Source organism: Balearica regulorum, chromosome 4 (assembly GCF_011004875.1).
Source record: "Balearica regulorum gibbericeps isolate bBalReg1 chromosome 4, bBalReg1.pri, whole genome shotgun sequence".
NCBI classification, from domain to species: Eukaryota; Metazoa; Chordata; class Aves; order Gruiformes; family Gruidae; genus Balearica; species Balearica regulorum.
In genome coordinates, this window is record NC_046187.1 from 29,568,010 (window position 1) to 29,589,459 (window position 21,450).

General features: G+C 43.2%; 1 protein-coding gene and 1 long non-coding RNA gene across 3 annotated transcripts in view; both read left to right on the top strand.

The window, feature by feature from the left end:
- Positions 1-21,450, top strand: part of LOC142601713 (uncharacterized) — a 446,015-nt gene that overhangs the window by 187,533 nt on the left and 237,032 nt on the right. The gene's annotated exons all lie outside the window — the stretch shown is intronic.
- UNC5C (unc-5 netrin receptor C) overlaps positions 1-21,450 on the top strand; it is a 256,963-nt gene that overhangs the window by 149,127 nt on the left and 86,386 nt on the right. For both annotated transcript variants that reach the window (XM_075751579.1, XM_075751580.1), the window contains exon 2: positions 16,418-16,639. In XM_075751579.1, the coding sequence (XP_075607694.1) occupies positions 16,418-16,639 (222 nt within the window). The remainder of the gene's footprint in view (positions 1-16,417; positions 16,640-21,450) is intronic.

Here is a 21,450-nt window from a genome sequence, read left to right on the forward strand (position 1 = left end):
AAGACTCATTTCATAGCTGACTGCTGCGATCTGTGCTGAGATAGTTCATGGCTGCATCAGCTTTTACACTTTTCCTCAAGTTGTTTGGCGATGTAGCATTTACTGTACATTAGTTAAATACAACGCGTGCTTCGTATTCATGCTTTCCTTAATTAAACATTCTGCACCGTGGCTTGGGGTTCAGGAGAGCAGTCGCTGCATGAGCTCTCTTGGCTTGAGCGATGAAGAGCAAGTTGCTGTACATGACAGCATTTCATCTCTGTATGGCTGGGGACAGTGATGCAGGTGAAGGCATTAATCTCCTCAGCTATCCAGAAATGAACTGTCATGTACAGCAACTTGTTCTCTGCTGCTGCTGCTACCTAGTCCCCTCTCCTTCCGTGTCCAACATTACATCTCCTTCCTTTGCATACATTAAGCATATTCTTGAGGTAATGACATTTTTTCCACCTGGGAGTAGCAGACCAGGAGGTGCCGCAGTCCGTGGGGCCAGGCGGTAGTGGTGGTTATGGCACGTGCAGAAGCGTGACCAAGTCTGAAGGTCATAGGGATGCTGTGAGGGAAATCTTCAGGACTTGAAAGAAGCTGCTGCCTGTGGGGCACTGGAGAAAGAGGCTGGTGATTTGTTGTATCATCTGAAGTGTGTGCGATACCTTAGAGCGTGTCCCCGTCCCCTCGCCCATTTGTTGTCTGGCTTCTGTGCAAAATAGTCCTTTCCCAGCTGACCTCCACACCCTTTGGGTTTCTGCTCACCTGGCCAGAGCATGAACTGTCCTACATGGGAAGGAGGATCCTGGAAGAGAACAAGTCACAAACCAACTCCAGCTGCCAGCAAGTAAATTGCGCAGAGCAGTCTAACTTCAGCATAACAACAGAGATTAATGTGATAGTGATTTTTTTTTTGGGGGGGAGGCAAATTCAGGTTAATTTACAGTGGTGGGAAGTGCTGTGCTCAGTTTAGTGTTGATGGGGTGACAGCATACCACACGTTGCTAAACAGCAGAGGTGGACTCGGGAAAGCAGCAGCTCAGCTAATACAGATTTTGTTCATTAACAGGAAGCTACAGCCCAGACTCCGGAGGCAAAATGCTGACTGTCTTGCTCATACAATACCTGTTTTCAGCTGTGCTATAATGCGTTTTGGCATCAGCGCTGCGTACAGTGGGAATCCAACCAAAATACACCCCTCTCTTTAAGTATTAGCAGCGAGCTTCTGAGGTTTCTTGCACACAATTACTACCCAAATGCACAGCTGCTGTTTTAATTTAGATATTAATTTGCTTGTGTGCTGTGATTTTGCCACTTAGAAATGTGGCTCAGAGAGTGAAATGGAACCGTTGCAAATGACCTTTTCGGTGTAAAAACTTCACATACTACAGCTAATAATTAATGTTATATGTTTTCTACCCTTGCTGCCCCAAGCCTTGTACAATCACAGAATGCGACCTTCTACCATATATTTACAGATGTTTGATTTAATACTACTGTGCTCTGCTGGTCACAAATTAGAAACCTGCTGAATGAGGCTACCTAACGTCAAAATGAGCTTGTGCTATTCAAGCCGATTTTGCCCAATGAAGAGCAGAAAAAGCTATTTAAACGAACTGAGAACCACTTTAAACTGTAGTCTCTGGTTAGATACAAGAATAAAGCAGGATTACCTCTTACCTTACATGAATAATAGCATGTTATTTCTATTGCATGGATGGATGAATATTGCATGGATGTGGGTAAAGCAGACCTGTAGTTAATTATTCTGAGATTCATAGTTAATTATTCTGAGAGTTGTAAAAGTGGATACAACTATTTAGGTTAGATACTGACTTTTGAGAGAATTCTGTCCTCAGTCATTCTCTGCCTCCTGTTCTTGGCTATGGATTTTTATCCATTTACAACAACATAAGCAGACTCCTGACCAGTTGAGTTTGCTGAACTTGAGGAAAAAAGGATGGGAGGGATGTGGAATTAAAAAAATAAAAGGGTAGAGAGTCTAGATGCAAGAAGGAAGAGGATAAAAATGGGGAATAAAAGATAGGACAGGAAACCCAAGAAAAGGGGTGAAGAAGGTCAGAGAAGAAAAAACGCAACGTGGGGTTAAACGACGTATGTTTTATGCTGAAATCAGTCAGCTTAGGTCTGTGTTTCTCTAGTGATAGAGTTGATGATCAGGACACAACAGATTCATCTGGGGCTGGATATCGGTTTCCTCAGAAAGGCTGGGGATGCTGGGGAGGGAGATTAGAGCACTGATTCATTGCTCCCCAGCTTGGATCTGACCTGCTGAGGAGTGCTGAATGCATAAATGCAATACAGCAGCACAAAACATGTTCAGCAAAGCCTGCAAATGAATTGCATTTCCATTATTCCTCTACAATGCTTCTTTTTCTTTGTGTTTTGGATTAATTCACTAACATTGCTGTGCTCTCTTTTTGAGTGCAGGTCCATATTTTAAAGATCAAAACCAAAGGAATCCATTTGCTTCTGGTTAGGGCCAAGGCTCTGGCACAGGCAGCAAAGTTACTTGTGCAGGGAGTTGAGACTAGGGTGAGATACAGACAAATGCGATTTCTGGGAATAATCTGGGCTATTATTGAACAATGCTGCTTTCTTTGGACACGAGGGAGTCAATCGCAGGTATAAATGACTACGTGTCCCAATACAGGCAATGCACATTTAAGGGCCTGATATTGTCCTGAGTGCTGTACAGAGTGTTAACACCTGTGGCAACTACAAGACAGAGGTAGATATCTCCCAGTGTTTCTTATCCCTACTGCTAGAGGTGGTCAGGCTAGAAACGCTTCAAGCCGCCCTTTCAGCTGTTTCTGCATGTGTGCATTCTGCTACTGAAACTCAGTACTGTTATGCGACCTACAGTTTCAGAGTGCTTCCCATTGAGTCCAAGCCAATTCACGGCACTGAGGAGAAACAGCGTATGTAACTTGGCAGCGAGTCTTTTGTTTCTCAGGATCTGAAGCCCCTCTTCCAGTGGCATTGTCTGTTGGCATATTAAAAGATATCAGTCCCTGTAGGAACCTTGCATTAAAAATAGATGTGGCAGACAGGAAACAATTTACAGATAAGGAAGGGAAGCAAGTCAGTGTGTGATAGATCCAGGAGTTAAACTTCCGCTGCTGGTCTCTGAACATCGGCACTGTCTGTCTTTCCATAAAGCGTCAGTGCTGGATGTGTTGTCAGTGCTTGCTGGGCATTTCTCTCCTTTAACTACCATTGCCAGTCAAAACTGTGATTGCTGAGTATTCAGAACGTTTCCTTTTCTTTTTCTTGCCTTGTTTATTCTGCCTGTTAGTGGCCACAGAGTGAACTTGAAAAGGTTTGGGGCAAAGGGTAGTGTGGTGGCTGGGAGGGGTGACTGTGCTCTTTGCTGGGACTGGAGTTTCAGTCACCGTGATCCAGAAGAAGTCTGATGGCACGTCTCAGAGCTTCGCGTAGGCACTGCACATTTGCGATCCGGTCTCAACAACTTCTGTTTGAATTATTGTGGTGCTCCTGATGATGGAAAGGGTGACAGTTCACAGGCACTTGAGCCAAAGGTTGAGTTGGAGGTAAAGCAGAGGCAGGAGCCTGCTTTCTCAGGTTGCTCTTTGAATGTTAAGATTTATTTTTTTAGTTGTTAGAGGGTTGGAGAGTAAGAAATCAGCAAGACTTAGGAAATGAGTGTGAATGAAATTAGTCACTGCAGGGGGAAATTTCCAATCTGTAACTGAATACTTCAGACCTTTCATGGACTCCTGAAGTAACTGTGTGGATGCAGACTGTTTCCATAACTCGTACGGGAGGGGCTGTACTGTAGTTTCCCTCTGTGAGCCCTGGGATCCGTCCATGATGGTGTCCAGCTTTAGAAAACAACAGGGTGGGTGTCCATGCCAGTGAACTGGCTGCATTCTCCTTGCATCGTCCTTCATTTGCAGAGTCTACTGATGGTGGGGTGGAGTGGCAAGAGGAGAGGTTGTGCTCTCCTGTAAATAAACGTGTCCTCAAAGAGGTACGTTGTCTGTGCGTTTCTTCAAATAAGCAGGCTCTGCATGGAGGGTGATAGTCGATTTAATCATCCTGTATGTTTCCAAAGTAAATAAGCCTTTCTTGCTTTCATTTTCCCTCAGAGGGAAATCTTTGTATTAAGATTTGGTTGAACACCTTATTATTAGCTCTATTAGTATATATAGTACACACAATCTGTTGTTATTTGCATGAATGCAACCATGATATTCAAGCAGACCGGTGCTTTTCATCTGCTTACAAAGTCTCATGTATTTACAAAACCGATTGCTAGTCAAAATAAATAAATAAATGTCTGAGTCATATTTCTGATCCTAGGCAATAATCTGTGTTCTTCCAGCTGGCTCCCTAAATACCTGGGTGCTTAATTCAGTAAGAAGATATTTACATTTTCTTTCCCTTTTCTACTTCTTTTAAAGATTTTTTTCCCTTTTCCACATCTGGTGCTCAAATTCCCAAGTTCCCCCCCTCCCTTTTCCCTTCTCCCCAGAAGGTCCTGCTTAGAATTTAGCTAATGGATTTCTAATTCAATTTGGACTTCTGCTGGGATAAATCACCCTCATACAGAATAATTTATGGTTCTTGAAAAATTGGCTGTGGATGAAATTGGGTAACTAGCACCAGGCGAATAATAATCTCATTAGGATCCATGGAAGAAAGTAGTGAGCAGGTAGATATCATGAGGACTAATGTTAGTGTCAGGACACCAGTCTCACCAGGAAGCCCCTAACTCATGGAGAGAGCCCTTCAGAGCAGCCAGGGTAAAGCTCCTGCTCCAAATCCTGCTCTTCAACCTCTCCATCGATACAGAGGGAGACCAGTGGCAAAATTTGCATCAGCTCCAGATAGCCAAACTTTGTTCCTTAATTGTTTCATAAACATAGATTTGTTTGTGGTCCTTTGCGTAACTGTTGGCTGTTAATAAATGTTACTGACAGGTATTTTGGAGAAATTTTGAAGGAAGAATCTGAGTACTGAGTTGTTTCCTCAGTTCGAAGGTAGCGAATTAGAGTGCTACCTATTAGGCTGCTCCATCCATTTTGCAGATGGGACCCTGAACCTGGCAGAGTAGATTTCCCGAAGGTCACACAAGAATATCTGTCCCCTGGGTCTCAGCTCGATGCCTTAACCAGGTGGCTGTACAATCGAGCTATTTTTTTAGGTATAGGCAAGTGTCCAGTGTTTCTCTGGGATGGAGTGATCCCACTAACTAGATTAACTGTACACTTCAGAGAGGTCATGAAGTCAGGATCCATGACATCCCACTAGATCTCAGTTTTATTAATCACGAGATGTTGGATCATCTCTCTTTGCTTAGAAAAATACTTGATTGAAAGCATTAGAAATCTGGCAGCAGAGCTCTGCAGCAGTTTTAATAATGGGAAAAGAAAGGATGTAAATAACCATTCTTGCTAGCACCAAAGGATTGACATTTTAACCCCAACACTGATGCAAGAAGCAAGCTTAATTATTAGTATGAAACAACATAAAAAGCTAAGGAAGTATTTGTAAAGTACCACATTCAGTTACAGATCGTCTCTCAAGCTGGCAGTATGGGACTCCTTTCATTGTGCCCTAGCCATCAACAATACGTTGCATGCAGATTTATCTATATTAAACCAACTTGTGCTGTGTGATATGATTAACCACTGGCCTTAAAATCCATCTGCCTATGGCTGATGACTCTTTAGCCTGAGCTCTATCTTTGTTTCTAGTACACGATAGAGTCTTAAGAAATTCTTGTGTGAGAAAAGGTAGGATCAATTCTTCATTTGTGCATTGTATTCAGGACACCACATTCAGACTGTTGAAATAGCCGTCAGATAAAGAACCTGTATGTGGACTTTTAATTCTAAAAATACATACAGAGTTAATTATCCTTGGATGTTTCCTCAGTTGTATGCTTTGGACTATACCCAGGAAATTTGTTTCCACTATGTGTTGAGAATATATTTTATGTGCTATAAAATGCATCCTACCATCTAACCACAAAGGTTAAGTTAGGTCTTGTAAAAAGAGATTTTTCATATTATTGTAACAGGCACCTACTTTCATGTTCATGTAAATATGGCAGGCTCTGTCCTGCGTGACAAGGAGTGCCTGAAGGGGACTTGAGAATGAATAGGTTTAACAAAAAGTATTTCAGCCTAAGCCTTGTCCATCTTTAATTAGTTATCAGGGTTAAAGGAGGGGTCAAGAGCCTGGAGGTGCTTCAGGACTAATGTGTCAAAGGAAAGTGAAGCCTAACACTGAAGAGGAAATGATGCTCCTCAGAGGTTTAATAATTTTTTGACCCTGTGTCACCCATTATGACTACTAATGGCAGCTGGGGCAGAAATGTTTCAAATTAGACTTTGTTTTGCAGGTGTTTAGGAGGGGATCCCATACCGTCATACAGACCCTTCATAAGATAGAATCCAAAAGGAGAAAATGCATTTCAGTTCTACAGGCGGGACGGAAAAATCTCATGGTCTGACACTGAAGTTTCTCAGCTGCTCATACATTGCCTTCATATCAGAGAAAACAGAACTAGCAATAATACGCAGCCAAACTGCATGAACTCTGCCAGCAGGAGTTGTGTTAATTTTCTAATTAGAATTAGATTAAATGCCCGGAGCTCACACTTACAGAACACAGTGTGTGCGCTCGACAAAGTAACACTTACATGACAGAGAAAGGGAGATAAAGTTTCAGAGAGAGTCTGCAACCAACTTTTTTTTTTTATAAGCATGAATATTTTATTAGTTTTAAACAAATGGAAAGAGAGAGCAACAAGACAAAGGAAAGCAATTTTCCACAGGATAATAATTACCAAGAAATGTCCCTGATGTTATCTGCTGTTTGCACAAGCTCTGTACTTCTACTTTCAGGTGCTGTACTTTTGATAGCCTTGGCACAGTAACTGAGCCAGCCTTATCCAGTAGCTCTGTAGAAGCACAACAGGAAAGTTTCCATCAGAATTAATGGAAGTGTTGCAAAGAGGTATGTGACTGACAGGGCACAGGACAGGGCAGCAGAGAGACGGGACCTTTGCCTCTTCACGCGACGTTTCACGCTCAGTGCTCATAAGTCAACCTCACCCCCCGATGATTTGCCTCCATCCAGTTTTATCAATTTATATGGTTAGGCAGCCTCATAATAAATAGAACTTGCAGATTACTGCGTTAGATTTCTTATACTGACAACAATTATCATAAACCTTGTTGCCCAAAGAACAGCTTGGTGCTCTTCATGTGGAACAGAAAGTATTTTCATTGCCTTGCGTGAAATCATACCATGTTCTGGCATTTCCCTACGCCGAGTTCAATGCTAACAAGTACCTGTACCATCTCTTGCATATTTAGGCAGCAGCTGGTAGTCTGACAGACTTTGTCTCTGGGAAATGGTAAAGTTCTGCATACAGAACCTTGAATGTTGTGTCTGTGTGTATACCTGCAATTTTTTGTCTTGGATTCACGATGGGATGTAAAAAGAAATATGTCTCTCAGAGGGCTGCGAGAATCATTTTGAAGACACATGTTTTGGCTTTGGTTTGCCTCTGATCTGATTGATGATAAAATTTCCATTAGCTTCAAGAGAAGCAGAAACTTTAATTATAATTATGAATTAAATGAACTGGGGGAGGATGCCTTTTCCCCAGACAGTAATACATGTAACTTGCAAGACACTTTATAAAGCTGGTACAGCCAGTATTTTCCTCGTCTAGACCTGATTCTCTTTTTCCTTACTCTGATGCAAATCAGATCTGTCTCCACTGGAACTGTTGATTATGAGCAGTGCAGTTTACCAGGGTAAGCCAGGCAAAATATATTCCTACCATTGACCTGAGAGGAAGAACGATACGGTGCTATCAAAGCAGGGGAAATGGAGCACAAGCTGATCGCAGTAGGTAACACGGTTGCACCGTGTCCTCATTGGCCATGGCCAACCGACAGCTGTTGACTCGCATCTTCCTCTGCCGTTGGTTTTGTATCTGACCGTGCAGCATTCACGTGAAATAGGAGCAGGGAAAGAAGCACACAACGGGTGTTGCCAGCGGAGCGGGGAGCACCAGCGGCCGCTTGTTTGGCTTCTGCGGCTGTGAAACATCCCCGCTTTTGAACCACAGCTCCCAGTCTTGGCAGGCGCCCTGTCTAATGCTGGGCCGTGCACTGCTGTTGCAAGGGAAAGCATGGCGTTTTCTTCTCTCTTTCTCCTTTCTCAGAAAGGCTAGTCAAAGTAAGACGGGCATGAAGAACACGATTACTATATTAGGCCTTTGGTAGCCTATTTATTTGGGATGTCCAGTGTAGTAGGCTTGTCCTTGAATAACAGAAACCTCCTTCCTGAACTCTCTAGTTGAACCAAAAAATCCGGTATTTCAGATGTCTTAGCTGCCCATCGTCTGGGTTTTGGAAGGGGCTCCAGGTTGGCGCCTGTGGCTGACAGTAGATCACGTATCGCGTCCGATGCCTCTGTGGAAGTTGTTTCTTTGGTAGGAGTATAGGAGCACAGGAAAGGATGTGTTTGGGTTTTGTTTGATGTGTGTGTGTTTGGGGGGGAGACCTTTGCCCAGCAGGCAGCCACTCAGTGGATATGTTCCTCGTTCTCTAAGTGCACGCAAAGCTTGCGTTTAACCTCTTGGGGATGTGTTGTTAAGCTGAGATCTGCTAGGATGGTCTTCACCGAGCCATTGCAGGTGCAGCGGAAGTTCATTCCTCTTTACAGTCTTTATTTATTCTGTTTCTGGACTGAAGTCACCCAAAAAAGATGAATATTGCATGCCCTATCGATTTGTCTATCGCTTTTCCCAGACCATGCCTGCACTCCGCTTTCCATGCTGAAAAGAACATTTCATTTTGTGGGTCCTCAGTAAATTTGAGTCTGAAATTCCCTTGACCTTGCTCCCCTGAGAGTTCAGGAGGGTTTAGCAAGCATCTGGTTTGTGGGCTGTCACAAAACCAAGCCTCGTCTTTAGGCACATAAAAGCCTGCAGCGAATTCAGCTACAAGCAAGTGGATGCAAGCCTCCCAAGCTGGCCAAATATTATGCTGTTATAAAATTGCAGTCTTCCTGGGCTATTTGGTGAAATCTTCCACTTTTGAGAGATGCTGAAGAATAACGTGTGATTGCCTTATTGCACGTTCACCTTGCAGTCAGCCGGAGGTAGGGCAGGCAGAGGGTGAGTGCTGAGAAAGCACTCCGCCGGCGTTACGGGTCTCGAAGGTGGAGGCAGGCTAGGTGGCATACAGGATTTTTTGCTTCCTTGCTTCCCGTTTGGTGGCACCGTGATACCGCGTGCCCTTCCCAGGAGGACAGAAAACCCTGCGACCAAAGGACTTCCAGCTGAGCCATTTTCCCTTCCTGAAAAAAACCCAAACCCTTGGCTCCATCCTGATAAGCTGCCTTACCGAACTAGCACCTGCTGTTAATTTCACAGTAAACAGTACTTGTTGCTCTAGAAAGCTTTTTAATCATAACATTAAAAAACCGAACAGAAATCCCATCCATACAGTTAACTCCAGCTGCCTTTCTTGCAACGCGTGGGAAATGATCTTGCCGAGTGATGGGCATCCAAATGCAAATGGAATTAGCTTTGCAGCCATTCATTTTAAATTGCTCTTGAATCATTCTGAAGTAAATTCCATTTGAGAAGAATTTGCTTCAGGTCTCGCGCAAAGAGATAATGGTCCAATATATTATGATCTAAGCAATAATAGTTTAAGTCTCGCACTTCAGAAATATAGTGAGTTATATGCTGGGTTGATGAGAATTAAAGCTTGATATATAGTAATAAAACTAGTCATCTAGAGATGAATAGATTGGTGTACGGAGCACAATATTTTCCTGCCACAGATTAGAGTGGGGATACTAGTCCATAAAAAGGGAAGTATACCATAAAATCTCCTTTTCTCTTGTTATGCATGAAGAGCTATAATATGTACAGTTTTACAAACAAATGCATGAAAAGAATAGACCTTTCCTAACATCAAAAGGTTCCTGGCTTAGGCAAGGCTTTGTTTTACCTTAAAAGAAAATTTAACTAAAATTAAACTATAATTCCTATGTGTGACAGTCCATGCCACCTTCTATCAATGCTGATTTCAGTGACACTTCACCTGTTCCTATAGATTTTGCATTTGACTTGCATTTAAAAAAAACATAGTTGTCAGACACTAGTGAAGACAAATAAAAGAGTGTATCTGTATTCAGGCCAGCAACTAAAATAAAAATTCCACATTAAGTTTAGAGATTAAAATGGCTTTTTAAAATTTATTTTCTTAATATGAATGAATTGCATGAGTGAAACCAGTTTAGCAGTACCATTAATCAGGTCTTTTGTCTTGCTAATATAAATCAGTCAATAACAACAGATGGGCTGTACACTTTATTATGTGAAAATAAAGATGAATGTGACATACCGCAGAAGTAAACTTGCAGCTCAAAGTTACTGAGCACAGAAGGGGATTTGTTACAACAGGGGAGAACGATGTGTGCCTCGTATTTGCGTTTGATCAAGGTTGTAAGGGGAACTTGCTACACATGACATTGACATAACGATTGGAAATCACGTACGTGAATTTTTAGTGTGTGTTTGTGTCTACACTTCCAGATCACTCTCAAATGGTTTAATTAGCTTTTTCCTTCAGACAGAAAAAAAAAAGTCTAAGTCCTTAGGAGAGTTAAATAAGAGAGACATAAAGTTTGCTGCTTTGATGTGCCATCAGGAGATGAACATTTTAAATAACCACTGATAACCGTCAGGAAGATTCAGATCAAAGTCTCAGGCAAGATTTATCCCCTCGTGTAGCGATGGAGCACACAATGGGAAACAGCCGCCATCCAAGCTATGGAAACAGGACAAGCAGGCCACGTGGTTATCACACAGTCATCCCTGAAAAACCCCAGTGAGAGTTTGGTCTTTGTATGGCCAGAGGAATGGCCTGTGTTTAACTAGAGCTGGTCCGGAGAAACTTTTATGGAAGTGTTCATTAGGCCGTTAGAAACTGTGGCTTCGTGAAAACACAGGTGTGTGAGATTGCTTCAGTTTTACCCAAAGTTCATTTTGTGGAGAGTTGCAAAAAATCTCAATGCAATCGAATGTCCAATATTGATGTTTTCAGAGGTAAGTATCTGTGTTGGAGTTTTAAGAATATTTTGTTATATAATTACACTGCCGTTACAATTATGTTCTCATGTTGCTGAAAGCATTACAATGAAAGCATAACAACATATCAGCGTAATTAAAAAAAATGAAATGCAAGACTTGGACCCAAGATGTGCGTTAAGGTTGACAGTTCAAAACCCTGTCCCAAGTCAGCAGCCCCATCATCCGACCATCCTAAGCCCTGCCGCAGCTGTGCCTGTGGTAACGGGCAAGCCATCACGAGGGGATTTAAGGTTCTTCTTCCTCAACTCGCATCCTGAGAGGCGAGTACCGCAGCCTGGCAGAGGGGAACCGTGGCCGCACACCCTGTCTACCTGTAAACCACCATCCTGTGGCTTCAGCCGGTGGCTGGGGAGGGCGGTTTGCCTCCCCGCAGCAGCCGATCCCATCTCTTTGGGGAACGCAGGGAACACCAAGTGACTGCCCGCCGCGATTCACACCGGCTGATAAAACTGCCTGTTATCTTTCAGCAGTGAACAGCAGGAGCGAGGGGCCCTGAATGCTAATGGAGGTAGGACTAGCTTTGCGGTGTGATTGGGTTTTTTTTTCTGCCAAGCACAGAAAAACCCAGTTCTGGTCATATTCTGGATGCTCCTTTTAAGAATCTGCTCTATAAAAAAAGTAACTCCAATGCTGCTACTAATGGCAACAGTATGAGGGCAGGGAGGGAATGAACATTCTGCAGTTCAAAAAGCAAAAAAAATCTGCCTCAGCTGCTATCTTAAATTGATTCTAAAAGTGCAGATTTTAAATGCTGGTTTCTGAGAACAAGGCAGCTTCTGTGCACCCTGCTTGTGTGAGAGTTTAGGGATGGTTTCCACCTTTATCTGTGGTGGGTTGACCCAGGCTGGAGGCCAGGTGCCCCCCAAAGCCGCTCTGTCACTGCCCTCCTCAGCTGGGCAGGGGAGAGAAAATATAACAAAAGGCTCCTGGGTGGAGATAAGGGCAGGGAGAGATCACTCACCAATTACCGTCACGGGCAAAACAGAGTCAACTTGGGGAAAATTGATTTAATTCATTATCAATCAAATCAGAGTTGAGTAATGGGAAATAAAGCCAAATCTTAAAAAATGCCTTCTCCCCACCCCTCCCTTCTTCCCGGGCTCCACTTCACTCCCAGTTTTCTCTGCCTCCTCCCCCACAGTGGCTCAGTGGGACGGGGAATGGGGGTTGTGGTCAGTTCATCACACATTGTCTCTGCCGCTCCTTCCTCCTCAGGAGGAAGACTCCTCGCACTCTGCCCCTGCTCCAACATGGGGTCCCTCCCATGGGAGACAGTCCTTCATGAACTTCTCCAATGTGAGTCCTTCCCACAGGCTGCAGTTCTTCACCAACTGCTCCAACAGGAGTCTCTCCCATGGGGTACAGTCCTCCAGGATCAGACTGCTCCAGCGTGGGTCCCCCATAGGGTCACAAGTCCTGTCAGCAAACCTGCTCCAGCGTGGGCTCCTCTCTCCACGGGGCCACAGGTCCTGCCAGGAGCTTGCTCCAGCGTGGGCTTCCCACGGGCCACAGCCTCCTTCAGGTGCCTCCACCTGCTCCGGCATGGGGTCCTCCACGGGCTGCAGGTGGATATCTGCTCCACCATCCTTCCTCCATGGGCTGCAGGGGGACAGCCTGCATCACCATGGTCTTCTCCAGGGGCTGCAGGGGGATCTCTGCTCCGGTGCCTGGAGCACCTCCTCCCCCTCCTTCTGCACTGACCTGGGTGTCTGCAGGGTTGTTCCTCTCACATCTCCTCACTCCTCTCTCTGGCTGCAATTACTCCTGATATTTTTTTCCCTTCCTTAACTCTGTTATCCCAGAGGCACTACCACCATCGCTGATTGGCTTGGCCTTGGCCTGCAGTGGGTCCATCTTGTAGCCGGCTGGCATTGGCTCTGTTGGACACAGGGGAAGCTTCTAGCAGCTTCTCACAGAAGGCACCCCCGTAGCCCCCCCTGCTACCAAAACCTTGCCACATAACTCCAGTACAATATCCCTCATTTAAGAGCAGTTCAGATGCCTCTTGATAGCAATGAGAAAGAGTGTGGAAAAATAAAGCTGGGCTTTATTATTGCTTAAGACGAGTAAGGTGGAATTATAGCAAGAAGCCAGTAAGAAAACTAGCTTGTACCTGACTGCGGGATGCCAGGCTGGTGGAGAGAAACAGCTATTGCCACAAGCGAAACATGAGACTAGGTTGTCATGTACTGGGCAGTACTGTGAATCCGCTTTAAAATAAAAATAGTATTTAAACTTTAGAAGCAGTTACTTTCAGGAGGGAAAGCAACAGCCCACACACATTCTCCAGGCTGATTGAAGAAATAATTTTAAAAACCACCTCTTTTCTTTTCTGCAGCTTGCTGATCTCTCCTTTTAGAGTTTCTAGTTACATCTTTGATAAGATGCAGTTAATTGGTCAGGCAGCGTAAGTATTGTCTTTGATAATGTGCAGAAATCTAGTGGTGAAAATAAATACATTTGTTCTACCAGTCACCAGAAATTAGTGAAGCAATACTTGTTTAATTATAAAACATATGTGTGCTTTGTTAGTTTCCATCTGTCTGCTCACTGATTTGCAATTAAATGACCAGAAGAAAAAGATACGTCCTGTGGCAATTCAGAGGAAATGATTCATCTCTGATGTTTCTGTGTTGTGGATGTCTATGGAGCTGCGTGTGCAAGAGGGAGAGGCAGGGAGTGGGGAAGATGGGGAGTGTCCTGGTTTCAGCTGGGGTAGAGTTAATTTTGTTTCTAGTAGCTGGTATACACTGTGGTTTGGATTTAGTGTGAGGATAATGTTGATAACACACTGATGTTTTAGTGGTTGCTAGGTAGTTGTAGTGTCTGTGCTAAGTCAAGGGCTTTTCAGCTTCTCACGCCCTGCCAGGTGCAGAAGAAGCTGGGAGAGCACAGCCAGGACAGCTGGCCCAGGCCGGCCAAAGGGATATTCCCTGCCATGGAACGTCATGCTTTGGATATGACTGGGGAAGCTGGCTGGGAGGCAGGTTTTGCGGAAACAGACTGGGCATTGGGGTTTTTTTCCGCATGTAGTGAGCAATTGCATTTGTGCATCACTGGATTTATATACTAGTATTAGTATTGGTATTAGTATTATCTTCCTTTGTTATCTTATTAAATGGTCTTTGTCTTGGCCCATGAGTTGTTTTTTTCCATTCTCCTCCCCATTGCCCTGGGAGGGTGAGGGATGAGTGAGTGGCTGCATGGATAGAAGGAGATGAGGAATGCTGAAAAGCCTCTTGCTTCAGTTCAAACATGTTTTGTTGTCGTGAAACCAAATGTGGACTCCCAATTAAGTTATTGTAAATCATCCTTCTCTTTGGAAAAAAATGGGGATCAAAATGGACCAAAGGAAAAATACCTAATGGGGAGAGAAAATGGGATTGCAGTAAAAGGAGGCTGGTGTGGTCAGAGTGAAAAGGAAACCACAGAAAAAAAGGAAGGATGAGAAAGTGAAAAAAATTAAATTTAATTTGAGTATTCAGAGATGATTAGTTGGAGATGGAAGTGAAATTGTTACAGTATATCACAGATTTTCCCTTTGCTAGAAAAATGTCAGGCCTTATTTAGTGACCCCTTTCTTCTATCATTGAACAGTGCTATTAACTCTCAGGGAGTGATGCAGTAGTGAGTCAGGCCTGTTACTCTTTGTAAAATGAGATACCCAAAAGGGCAGGAGTATTTTTGAATTAATATGAAGGGGGAGAAAACAAAAAACAAACACCCCCCCCAAAAAAAATAAATATTGGTGAACATATGTTCTCTTCATAAATAATCCAAGAGGTTCACAAAATCTTTTGCTATGTAAAGGATTCCCATCACTGATAAAGACGTACAGTCTACCTCTGTATAGCTACACAGATGGGTACCATGCTACCTTCTCCCCTGTCTCGTGCATCTGTTCCTGTTCTTTCTTGTCTTTCTGCAAAAGCAGTAGCTGGAGGGAGAGCCTTTCATGCCCCTTGTAATTCTGGACACAGCCTGCATAGGCATGTCTCAGGTACGGAGCGGTAGCCGTCTGACATTTCATCTCCATGAAGACTGGCAGGGAGAAGATAGCCAGCCTTCCACAGTATTTTTAGTTTGATGTTCTGTGGTGTTTTATTGATCGGCAGCAGCATCCGTCACTGTATAGAGTGATAACTGCTTCAGAGGCAGAAAGGGGGGGATTGAATAAGGCCTTCAGGACTGTCAGCTTGCTGCTGGTGGATCGGGCAGCGGTTGGTGCCTCCCACCCCTTTGCTGCTGGGAGCCTCTTGGATGTTCTTGTGCGCTGATGGCAGGTGGGGAGGTGGATGGGAAGAGGGTTAATCTCTGTTGAGTCAATGCTTTGTGATGTATAAGACTTCCTCTGCAGAAAGGGACAGAGGGGTTGTAGAAGGGGATTTGTGAAGAGGGAGAGAGACAGAAAGGAAAGTATGTGTGTCAGGTGTTTTCAGTGTTGCCTCCTGTGCGTTGGATTCTTTTCCTTCTTCTCCAGACTTCTTACATCAACTGTGTTCATTACCAGCAGCACCAGAGAGGTGCAGAGGTTCCTTACGTCAATAACATGCATCCATGTTGGCCCAAAACGTCACCATCTCACAGCTGCTCTGCCCCATGTCCCAGCTCCGGATTCCTCTCTGTAATGAGGGCTGCACAGAGCAGTGTGCTACAAACGAAGTAAATAAAGCGTAGCTTGGCACTTTCATTAGCAGTCTTACCAAGAGAGGCAGAGTATGAGCAGAGGCGCAGACTGGACTTGCATTTAGTCTTTTGCCCTCAGAGCAGATTTCAGATTGCTCATCTGAAACGAAAGATGCTATTTCCTGTTTGTACCAGCCTCAGCCAATACTAGCTATGTGCATCCACTTGATTAAATAGTGCGGTAAGTCACTATTGAAAAGTATGACCTTGAAGCCTCCAAAAGTTTCTATTATTTCTTTTTACAGTTTTGCAGGCAACTCTCCCAGGCGCTAACATAATGCTTTATTGCTAGTATTGCCAGTGACGATAACAAAGGACCGTTCCCAGACATGTGAATGTGCACGTCCCTGTCACATCACATAGAGGGAAGAGAGCTCAGGATGTAAAGAAGAATTTCTTCTAGTCTGAAAACAGCACTGCATATGAGCCTCAGTCTAGGAATGCTCCTAAGATAACATTTTATTTGAAAAGTATGCTCTGTTTGAAATTTTCAGAAAGCGCTTGTAAGTGCTTTCCAGCTGAACCTTGGTTGTTTCATTTGTCCTTTTTGTCTCTTCTCTACAGATGATGATTTTTTTCATGAACTTCCAGAAACTTTTCCATCTGATCCTCCAGAGCCATTACCCCACTTCCTCATTGAACCCGAAGAGGCTTACATTGTGAAGAACAAGCCCGTGAATCTATACTGCAAAGCGAGCCCAGCCACGCAGATCTATTTTAAGTGCAACAGTGAATGGGTTCATCAGAAGGACCATGTGGTGGATGAGAGAGTAGATGAAACCTCTGGTGAGTTTATGTTATGTCATGGAGGAATGAGAATTAAAATGCGTTAATATCAAGCCCACCATTGTAATCTAGCAGCTATTTCATATAGCAGCTACTTTTCTTGACTCTTAATACAGCTGTGAATTCTGTATCTGGCATTACTGAACATTAGCTGTCATAGCACAGAGGTGGTGTCTGCGTCCAGGTCAGTTAGTAAAACATGATTGTAGAGCACCCTGCCTGAGTTTGAAGCAAAAAAAAAAAAAAATCAGGAGGACCGTGCACAAACAATGGAATTTCTTTGGCAGCCAGGTCTACTCTCTGTTCACCTCCCCAGTGTCACAAATTCCCTGTGGTTGCACTGTTGGTTGTATCGTAGTCACAGACCAAGAACCACATTCTCCCCAAAGTGCCGAAGAGCAATTGGGTTGTTTCTAGAATCATGTTTTCTTGGGGAGATTCGAGGAAAAAAAGGAGAAATTTAATCAACTTCCAGCAAGAAAGGAGAAAGCACACCTGGGCACAGTTTAGAGCAGTGTATTGATCCAGAGCAAGCACCTGGCTGTTACTCCATTACACTTTTCTGCCTGCTCCATAGAGCCTGAATGAAGGAGAACTACAGTAAGTTAGCAAGGAAAAGAAGAAAAAAAAAAAAAGAAACCAAGAGCTTCATTCTTCCTTAGTCAATACCAGAAATCCCACTGACATTCATGGAAGGAAAATAGGACCCTTATAGTACCAAAAAAAAAAAAAAAAGGTTTAAAAACTTGAGTAAGAAACCAGCCTAAATCAAAGATATGATTATTCCCTCTTTGGGAAGACTGGTAATCAATAGAGTTTGAGGAGAGAAGCGGGACTTGCTGCTGTTTTGACGACTCTGAGAAATAACTGGATACTAAGCAGGAAGGTACCTTTCATTTGGGAATTACACCACCACTTGGTCTAATTACTCTAGAAAAATAACTCCACCAGATGTCTTGGAGTCTCTTATGAACTGGGTTTTATTTGTTTCAGCTCATTTATTTGTACAGAGATCAAAAGCATAAGCTTGTAACGATACTGTGGTGCTCTCAGCTTGAAAAAAAGAAGGTGGGTGTAGGAAGAAAGGCTGTAGAAAATATCTGTATTAAACTTTGGGCCTGTTTGTTTGTTTGTAAGAATTGGCTTTTCCAACAAGTTGACTGCAGCAGAAAAACTAAAAAAAGAAATTATTGTTACTTAATGCATCTTCAATTTTTTTCATCCATGGGAGTCCACTGAAGTGAAGGACAAGCAGGAGGGCAGCTATCGCTCTGTTAATTTTTTAAGCTTTTATTAACATCAGCATTCAGAAACATGAAAATGTTTCACTACAGGTGAAATGTTTCACTGCAGGTGAAAAATGTATTCTTTTTTCTCAGAAATCTCATTGTAGAAAAGCTTCATGATGCCATAAAGCAAATTGCATTCTACAAATGTAGAAGGGCAGTCTTGAAAAGAGATGCATCTGAATATATTAGAGGACAAATGTTTTGCATAGCAAACAACAGCAATTACATGCAAACGAAACCCATATCCAATTAGAGATTAACATAATCTACTGGAGCTTGGGGGGAGGAGGGTGTCAAAAGCTGTGCGCATCAGATTATTAGCACAAGAGCCACAAACCCAGTCACACTAATAGCTTGTTAAAATGAAACTGTCATCAGAACCTAAATTTGTCAGTCAACCTGGTCATTGCCAAAAGGTTGGTTAATACGTGTCACAGCTGCAGCGCTTGTGCACCTTCCAGTAAGAAAACTGAGCATCTAGGGTTCATAGCACATCGTATAAAAATGGGTAAACCATGTATTTAAGATAGTGGTAAAATAGTATCTATTTCAAAGCAATGGAAGCTCAGGAAAATATATCCACTGGAGAGAAAATTGCAGGAGGCAGCGACTGTGAGGATTCAGGCTGGTGCCCAAAGAAGGAGGTATGAGATCATCGGCTTGGCAGCTTGCACCAGTCAGGCTGGCAAAGCCCTTTGACTCTACCACTTCTGAGGCTATTTTGGTTGCTTTTGCTATTTTTGGCTAGCTAGTGCAGTAGTTGTAACCTAGGGCACAGCAGTAGTGACTGAGCTGCTGAGAGGCTGGCGTAAGGATGGCAGCCCGAGCCTGCGCTGCTGCGGGCTTCAGGCTTGCGGCTAGAGAGGTGGGAGAAGTTGTCCCTAAACCAGGTTAGGTCTAGCCTTTACATGGGTAACCCCGGGCTCAAAGGGAGGGATCTCAGTTACACAGTGTTTCTTCTGGGTCAGTCGTGTCATCCAAGCAACTGAAAACTGGGCACATTCTTCTTTCCTGATATTTTACCATTCTTAAGGTCTATTCTGCCTAAATACGAGGAAGAGCACCATGCTGCGGCAGTCTTCTGCTGCCGTTTTTGAACCAGGCTTTCTCTCATTTCTTTAGGTAGAAAAGCAGAGCAAAGGAAAATGAGGCAAACAGACAATAAAATATATGAGAGGGAAACAGTAAAGGTCACCTATGCTTTCTTTTCTAAAAGATGGGAAAAAAGACGACTAAAACACAGGTGTGATGCTAGTGGTACATCATCTTGGGATTGTAAATGATGCATGAAAGAGAGAAACAGGGTTTGATTTGCAAAAGATTATGTGTTTGTGGACTTTGAGCCTGTGCCCAGGAACGAAATCTATGTAGAGATGACTAACTCCTCTTATAAAGCAAATTTGTTTCTGTCACTGATGAAACCAGAGACAATGGCACAGCAATAGCAGTGGCACAAGAGATGGAGTGAGAGTGCAGCCGAGTTCCCATTGAAGACAGCTGCTAGATAGAAATGTTGAACATATTAAGGAGGTTAATTTTTAAGAGAGGAAAATAAATATTTATATCTTTTGCCTATGAAGTTTTCTTCTTTGTAACAGAGAGAAGGTACAAAATAAGAGTTATATGCACTTTGCACTGTGGGATATTTTTGAACAGTAGGTAAAGCATTGCTGTAAAGAACATGCACAGGGACTCTGTGGGAGTTGCTGCCTTCTGGTTGGAGAGGATGAGAACAGGAACAGTGACAGGGTGTTCTAGTACCACTTTATTTAATTAAATTAGCCTGAAGAGAGAACCTTGCAAAAAAAAAAAAAAAAATTCCAATGATCAAGTCTGCGAAGCCAGAAGCTTTACACAGAAGTTCATTACATCCTGGTTCTTAATCCTCAGACTCACTGGAATTTTTCTTCTTTATGGAAAAAGCTAAGCATTTTCATAAAGAAATCAAATGGGTGCTTTGAAAATCTTTAGTGCACATCTTTGACTCTTTCATTTCCTACGTACTTAGAATACAAGGCAGGGCATGGTCTTTTTTATGTTTTTACTGGAATATTTTCCCATTAATGTGGAAAAATATATGTAAAGAATAAGAACACTGGTTTTAAAAAACAAAGATGAAAGTTGTTTTGAGGGAACACGTATGATTTTATGGCTGACTGTCATAAAAGATAACAGCAACGAAAGTAGAGGGAACACTGCAGAACTGATGTTTTTGCGGGCAAAAAAGTTCCATTGTCACAGGGCAGGAAGCTCAATAGCATCAATAATTGTTAGAGCAATTTTTGCACAGTTTCCAAATCACTGTACCTCTGAAAACTACTATGGCAAAAGATTTTATTTTGCGTATGTGCTTTTTTATGGAGAAATATTTTCAGACACACACACCCCAGTTCCACAGTGGTGAGAGAGTTGTGGATGTATAGAAAATCCCCTTTCATTTGTCCAGAGGGATTAAATGCTGCTAAATCACACCCCACATCCCAGTGATGTGCAACAGAGAAAAATCAGTGCTATAGGGACCTTGTTTTTGTCTTTTCAATTTGTATATGCATTGTAATGGTTTGTCCATGACTATTAATGTAAAATGATCTAGAAAACCCCTCTCTCCTTCAAGCAAGGAGAAAACAACATTTGGGACTCTTCTAAATGCTAATTAAATAGACATATTGGGCAATTCAGCTGGCATTATTGTTTGCCTACACTTTCTGTCTTCTTTTACTGGGATGCATGGGGAGAGAAGGGCTCAGGGAGTTTGCTGATGACCTCCTCCGTGTTCCCAAATAGCAGCAAGACAGAGTAAGGACTCTTCAGCCTGGCCTGAGGGCCCAGCTAATGCAAAATGAACAGGCTTATCTGTGCAATCTCAGAGGAAAGGCACGCTGAGGGAGGCTCTCTTAAGGGGCAGGTGAAGTTGCTAATCCTTTTTCCCATGTCCTGCCTTCAGAAACAGGCTCTCAAAAGACGTAATGTCTCCCAAGAGCATCTCTGGTGCCACCCAGCCTTCAGCAAGGAGGACATGTGGTTCTGAGGACTTCCCCTTGAGCTGTCCCTTCAACTTTCTGCCTCCCCACAAATCAACAAAAAAGATAGAGTTAGAATCTGGCTGAAAGTTAAGATTTTCGTCTGATTAAGTGGGTTTATTGAACTGCACTGAGGTGAATGAATATGCTCTTCTTTTCAGACAAAAATCTCAGACTTTGTTTCAGTTTCTTTACACAGCCACCGCTGTGATTCCTGCGCTTACCTCCCACCATTACCCTTCCCCATTAATAAAGTATTTTTGGATGACTTGCAGATTTGATGAAAGGAGGCTGAGCTTTTGATGTAGGGTCAGCATTGATCTGGCAAATAGGAGGTTGTTACCTTAAGCAATGGGTTTGGCAGCCTGTCGAGGGAGTAGCTACCCAGCTAGATAAGTCTTTAATAGATCACCCTCTCAACAGAAAGATCAAAGATTGACGTCTGCCCATTTGCTTTTAAAACGGCTCTTAAAAGATGTTGCAGCCAAGACAGCAGTGGAGA